The sequence below is a fragment of the Onychostruthus taczanowskii genome, unplaced genomic scaffold (genome assembly GCF_017590055.1).
Source record: "Onychostruthus taczanowskii isolate IOZ18803 unplaced genomic scaffold, ASM1759005v1 scaffold198, whole genome shotgun sequence".
Classification (NCBI taxonomy): domain Eukaryota; kingdom Metazoa; phylum Chordata; class Aves; order Passeriformes; family Passeridae; genus Onychostruthus; species Onychostruthus taczanowskii.
Genome location: NW_024499217.1, coordinates 117542 through 123814, shown reverse-complemented (window position 1 = coordinate 123814; position 6273 = coordinate 117542). Strand labels below are relative to the sequence as shown.

The window sequence follows — 6273 nt, the reverse complement described above, 5'->3', positions numbered from 1 at the left end:
GGTTGGCTGGGGCGCCGGGGGGGGGGGGCACATGGGTGGGGCCGTGGCAGTTTGGGGTGACACTGGGAGTCCCGGGGGACGATGCCATGGGTGGGGCCGTGGCAGTTTGGGGTGACACTGGGGGTTTTGGGCAGGCGGCAGCGGTGGTGGTGGCAGGGGGTGCACTCACCTGCAGCCACACAGGTGGGGGCCACAGGACCATGGCTGTGTCCTTGTGCCCCCCGTTTCCCACCCCTCAGAGCCACAGGCTGTGTCCTTGTGCCCCCCGTTTCCCACCCCTCAGAGCCACAGGCTGTGTCCTTGTGCCCCCCGTTTCCCACCCCTCGTGGCTGGAGCGTGGCCAGGTGCCCCCCCGCGGTGTCACACATCCTTCCCTGTGCCACCTCCCGTGTCCCCAGTGCCACCGCAGGAGCCGAGGTGTCGGGCCGGGGGTATCAAAACTAAACCTTTACTGGGGGGTGGCGGGACGGGGGGCACAGCCACGGGGAGCCCCTGTCCCCGCTGTCGCCGTGTCCCCGCTCAGCGGGCGGGGCCCGGGGGGCGCCGCTCCTGCAGGGAGAAGGACTGGCTGCGGATGCGCAGGGCCACCTCCTGCGTGCGGAACGTCAGCCCGAAGATGTCCTCGTGGTAGCGGTTCTTGTCCTGCGGGACAGCTGTCAGGGCCGGGGCCGCCACCCCCGCGGTGCCACGCGTGTGTCCCCGTGGTGTCCCGGGTGCCAGCCCTTACCCTCAGCTCGCTGATGACGTCCCCCGCCTGGCCCAGCGTCATGTCGCCCTCCTGGGCCAGGATGTGCTGCACGGTCTGCAGCACCTCGGTGGCCATGGTGACGTCCCCGCACACGTACATGTGGCCCCCGCGCTGGCAGAGCACCTGGTGCACCTCGGCTGCCAGCTGTGCCCGCAGCACGTCCTGCACGTACGTCTGGGGACACACAGGGACCGTGGCGTGCTGCGCCCACCCACCCTGTGCCCGGCTCCCCATCCCCGCCCCGACCCCCTGTGTGCTGCCCCTGTCCTTGTCCGTGTCCCCAGCCCCTCGCCTCCAGCTCTGTGCCACCCGTCCCCTCCGTTTCCACCCTCACCTTGTCCGTGTCCCCAGCTCCACGCCCATCCCAGCTGTCCCCATTCCGTCCCCCCCCGTGCCACACGGCTGTCCCTGTCGCACCTTGGGGCTGCCGGGCTCGCGGGAGAAGGCGGTGAGCACCTGGCTGAGGGCGCCCTGCTGCCGCGCCTGCTCCATCTCCTCGCGGTAGATGTGGTCCAGGGCGGAGGAGCGGCAGCCGAACACCAGCACCATGGGGCCCAGCGGGCCGCCTGCAGGGGACAGTGTCCTTGTGTCCCCACAGCCCCGCTGTCCCCTGTCCTGCAGCCCCCCGTGTCCCCACGTGCCCAGTCTCCATCCCCTTCCCCGTGTCTCCACACCCCCTTTGTCACTGTCACCACGTCTCTCGTCCTCCATCGCAGTGCCACCATGCTCCTGTGCCCATGTCCCCCACACCCCCATCCCTTCCATCCCCAGGTCCCTGTCCCCACATCCTCCCAACCACCTGTCCCGCCGTCCCCACCCCCACGTCACTGTTTCTCCATCCCCTTCTCCCGGGCTCCCGTGGCCCTGTACCCTGCCCCAGCCCCCCGTGTCCCCGTGTCCCCGTGTCCCCGTGTCCCTGTCCCACCTCCGGCGCGCAGCAGCTGCAGCCGGTGCTGCCAGAAGCTGCGGAAGGGCGCCACGCCGGTGCCGGGGCCCACGAGGATGCAGGGCGTGTCGGGGGCGGGCGGCAGCCGGAACGAGGGGGCCCTGCAGCAGTCGGGGGTCACCCGGGGGGGCTTCAGACCAGCCCCGGCTGGGGAGGTCGGGAAATGGGGCGGGGGGAGGCTGGGCGTGTGGGGGGTAGGCTGGGACGTGCAGGGGAGCAGTTGAGGGGGACAGGCAGGGATGGCAGGCAGGGGACAGGGAGGGCAGGGACAGGGATGGAGGCACGGGGACAGGGATGGCAGGCAGGGGACAGGGAGGGCAGGCAGGGGACAGGGAGGGGACAGGGATGGAGGCACGGGGACAGGGAGGGCAGGCAGGGGACAGGGAGGGGACAGGGATGGAGGCACGGGGACAGGGAGGGCAGGCAGGGGACAGGGAGGGGACAGGGATGGAGGCACGGGGACAGGGAGGGCAGGCAGGGGAGGGGACACTGAGGGGACACTGAGGGGACACTGAGTGACACTGAGGGGACAGTGAGTGACACTGAGGGGACAGTGAGGGGACAGGGGGGGACAGTGAGGGGACAGTGAGGGGACAGGGGGGACAGGGGGGACAGGGGGGACAGGAGGGGACAGTGTCACTGGGGCACGGGGACAGCGGGGACAGAGAGGGGACACCACGGGGCCATCGGGGCACAGTGGCACTGGGGGATGTGGCAGTGGGGTGTCCCCCCTGTCACTCTGTGTCACCGTCACCCCTGTCACCCCATCACCCATCACCCCTGTCACCCGTGTCACCCCGTGTCACCGCTGTCACCCTCTGTCACCCGTGTCACCCCGTGTCACCCCTGTCACCCTGTGTCACCCTGTGTCACCCCATCACCCATCACCCCTGTCACCCGTGTCACCCCGTGTCACCCCATGTCACCCCTGTCACCCTGTGTCACCCTGTGTCACCCCATCACCCATCACCCCTGTCACCCGTGTCACCCCGTGTCACCGCTGTCACCCTCTGTCACCCGTGTCACCCCGTGTCACCCCTGTCACCCTGTGTCACCCCGTCACCCGTGTCACCCTCTGTCACCCCTGTCACCCGTGTCACCGCTGTCACCTGCTCCATGGTGACGCGCTTGCCGCGGTAATCCAGCCACACGGGGACATCGGCCGTGAAACGGAACTCGCTGGGGACAGAGAGGGGGCAGGCAGGGGACAGGGAGGGGACAGGGATGGAGGCACGGGGACAGGGATGGCAGGCAGGGGACAAGGAGGGCAGGCAGGGGACAGGGAGGGGACAGGGATGGAGGCACGGGGACAGGGATGGAGGCACGGGGACAGGGATGGCAGGCAGGGGACAGGGAGGGCAGGCAGGGGACAGGGAGGGGACAGGGATGGAGGCACGGGGACAGGGATGGCAGGCAGGGGACAGGGAGGGCAGGCAGGGGACAGGGATGGAGGCACGGGGACAGGGAGGGCAGGCAGGGGACAGGGATGGAGGCACGGGGACAGAGAGGGAGGCAGGGGACTGGCTGCAGGACAGTGACCCCTTACCCCCGGATGAAGGCTGGCACTGTGTCCCCCGGCTGCAGCCGCGCCAGCCACGAGGAGCAGACGCCGTAGTGGAGGGGACCCTGCCCGTCTGTGGGGACCAGAGGGGACCGGTGGGGCCGCGGCGGAGAGGCAGCCCCTCGCAGAGCCCCCCGCAGAAGCTGGGCACTCTCTGTGCCCGGGCAGGAGATTTGAAGGCGCTCTGGGGACACTGGAGGTGTCCCGGAGAGGAGCTGAGGTGCCCTGGAGCCCCGGGGGTGCCCCGGGGGTGCCCCACCGCCCGTGCCCGTCCCGCCGCTCACTCTCGCTGTGGTAGGTGACGACGGCCACGGTGAGGTGGATCTCGCCCGGGTGGGCGGCGGGCGCGGAGCTGATGGAGTAGTAGCGGGGCTGGAGCAGCGGGAGCTGGGAGAGCAGCAGCGCGGCCGGCAGAGCCACGGACGGGAACTCGGCCAGCACCTCCGGCAGCGTCGGGCACCGGAACCACTTCCACTCCTCGTACAGCCGCGCGTCCTGCGGGCACACGGCTGCCACAGCGGGGACCCCGCACTCGGCCCCCGGGGACCCCCGGTGCCTGGCACCAGCCCGGGGTGGGGGGCAGCATCCCGGTACCCCACGAGGCGGCGGATCAGCGCCCCAGAATCAGGATCAGCATCCCAGCGTCCCGACTGCAGGGGAGCTGGCATCCCAGCAGCCCAGTGTGGCAGCCAGATGGGGGGAGTGGGCACCGCGGTATCCCCGCCTCTCTCTGGGGGTGTCCCCCACCCCCTCACCTGCGCCAGGCGCTGGAGCCGCTCCCGCTCGGCGGGGTCCCGGGCCAGCGAGCCCAGGAGCTGCAGGAACTGCGGGCTCGGCGGCGCCGCCACGTCCAGGTAGAAGGTGAGAGCCTGGGCCAGGGTGCAGGGGGGCAGCCGGGACTGCAGCACCCAGCGGGGCCCGGGGCTGGACCCGCCTGCGGATGGGGGGATTGTGGCGCTCAGCTCTGTCCCGTTTCCTTCCCCGGGCCCTTCCTCCTGTCCTTCTTCCTCCCCTCTTCTTCCTTCCCCTCCCGCCGCCCCAAGTCCTAACCCCTTTGTCTTCCTCTTCCTCAGTCCCTTCCCGTTCCTTTCCCCAGCCTCTTCCTCTCTCTTCCTCTGCCCCAACTTCTTCCCTTTCCAACCTTTCCCTTTCTCTTTCCAAGCCTCAGCCCCTCCCCATCTTCCCGCGGGACCCCCTCCGGTACCGGTGGCTTCTCCACCACCCCCCTGTTGGGAGGGATTGGAGCGGGAGGGGCGGGGGGGGGGGGGGGGGCCGGGGGGGAGGGGGGGGCATGGGGCGCGCGGGAAGGTACGGAGGGGCTGGGGGACACGGGGGGTGAGGAGGGCACGGGGTCTGGGGACACCGTGGGACACGAGGGGACACAGGGGTACATGTAGGGCTGGGGCACACAGCGGGACTGGAGGGACTGGATGGCGATGAGGGGACACGGAGGGGCTGGGAGGAAACAGGGGTTTGGGGGGACACGGAGGGGAAGGGGGGCTGGGAGTCGTGGGGTGAGGAGAAGGCTGGGGGGAACCAAAGGGTCTTGGGGAGGTCGTGAGGGGGCTGGAGGAGTCCCTGGGGGGCTGACCCCACAGAGCTATGGGGTGTGAGGGGATCCACAGGGTGCTCGGGGGGTGCTGTGGGGTGTCCCGGCGAGGCCACGGGGCAGGGGTCGGTGAGAGGCGGGGGTGACACGGGGAGTCGGGGGTCCCGCAGGGTTTGGGGGTCCCGGAGGAGTCGGTACCGGCCAGAGTCTCGGTGGCCTGGGGCTGCGGCACCAGCCGGTGCCTCTGGCGCTTCCAGCCCTGCGGCGGGGCGAACAGCTCCTCGGCGCCCCCCGCCCCGTCCCCCACGCAGAATGTCTCGCAGGCAGCCTGGGGGTACGGGGGGGCGGTGGGCGCCAAGCGGGGGGGGGCCTGTGGGTGCCCCCCGCCCCGGTACCCGGAGGAGCAGGGGCGCCCCGGTGCAGGGCGGCTCCTGAGGGCCCCCAGCCCCCGTACCTGGAACACCTGGCGTGCCCAGGTGCGGAACGACTCCTCCTGGGCGCACAGCTCGTCGCCCTCGCCCAGGGGCAGCACCCGCTCCCCGCCCAGCTCCTCCAGCCGCGTGTCCACGGCCCGCGCGAAGGCGCAGAAGTGGGGGTACGCCCGGGACCCCAGCCCGAACACCGCGAACCTGGGCGGGAGTGGGGGGTTGGGGTCCCCAGGGGTGTGGGGGTACGCCCGGGACCCCAGCCCGAACACCACCGGCCTGGGCGGGGGTGCACTGGGGGGATCCCCAAAGTCAGAGGGGCCTGGCCATTATCAGGCCATTCCATGGGGGGTCACGGGGGCCCCTCGGGCAGCTCCTGTCCCCACCCACATCCGCAGGGCAGGGGGCTGGAGCTGCCGGTGCGGTGAGAGCCCAGTGCGGGGCAGGGCAGCGTGCCCAGGCAAGGGGCCCGTCCCCATCCCTGATCCCTGGCTGTGCCCATCCCTGTGGCCCGGGTACTGCAGCACTCCCGACGTGCCCAGGCCGAGGAGCTCATCCTGTGCCCATCCCCGTGGCCATGCCCATCCCTGTGTCTGTGCCTATCCCTGTGTCCGTGCCCATCCCGTGCCCATCCCGTGCCCATCCTGTGCCCATCCCTTGCCCATCCCATGCCCATCCCTGTGTCCGTGCCATTCCTGTGTCCGTGCCCATCCTGTGCCCATCCCGTGCCCATCCCCATGGCCATGCCCATCCCTGTGTCCGTGCCCATCCCTGTGTCCGTGCCCATCCCATGCCCATTCTGTGCCCATCCCATGCCCATCCCAGTGCCCATCCCGTGCCCATCCTGTGCCCATCCCTGTGTCCGTGCCCATCCCGGTGTCCGTGCCCATCCCATGCCCATCCCAGTGCCCATCCCGTGCCCATCCTGTGCCCATCCCATGCCCATCCCCGTGGCCATGCCTATCCCTGTGTCCGTGCCCATCCCGTGCCCATCCCGTGCCCATCCCAGTGCCCATCCCAGTGCCCATCCCAGTGCCCATCCCA

General features: G+C 70.9%; 1 protein-coding gene across 1 annotated transcript in view; it reads right to left on the bottom strand.

Annotated features, from left to right (window-relative positions):
- Window positions 1-432: 432 nt before the first annotated feature.
- Window positions 433-6273, bottom strand: part of NOS3 (nitric oxide synthase 3) — a 12092-nt gene continuing 6251 nt past the window's right edge. The window contains exons 13-22 of the mRNA XM_041402389.1: window positions 5259-5433; window positions 4973-5132; window positions 4664-4710; window positions 4011-4379; window positions 3540-3750; window positions 3241-3328; window positions 1674-1795; window positions 1166-1314; window positions 728-922; window positions 433-642 (exon numbers count right to left, since the gene is read on the bottom strand). Of these exons, the coding sequence (XP_041258323.1) occupies window positions 520-642; window positions 728-922; window positions 1166-1314; window positions 1674-1795; window positions 3241-3328; window positions 3540-3750; window positions 4011-4379; window positions 4664-4710; window positions 4973-5132; window positions 5259-5433 (1639 nt within the window). The 3' untranslated portion in view covers window positions 433-519. The remainder of the gene's footprint in view (window positions 643-727; window positions 923-1165; window positions 1315-1673; window positions 1796-3240; window positions 3329-3539; window positions 3751-4010; window positions 4380-4663; window positions 4711-4972; window positions 5133-5258; window positions 5434-6273) is intronic.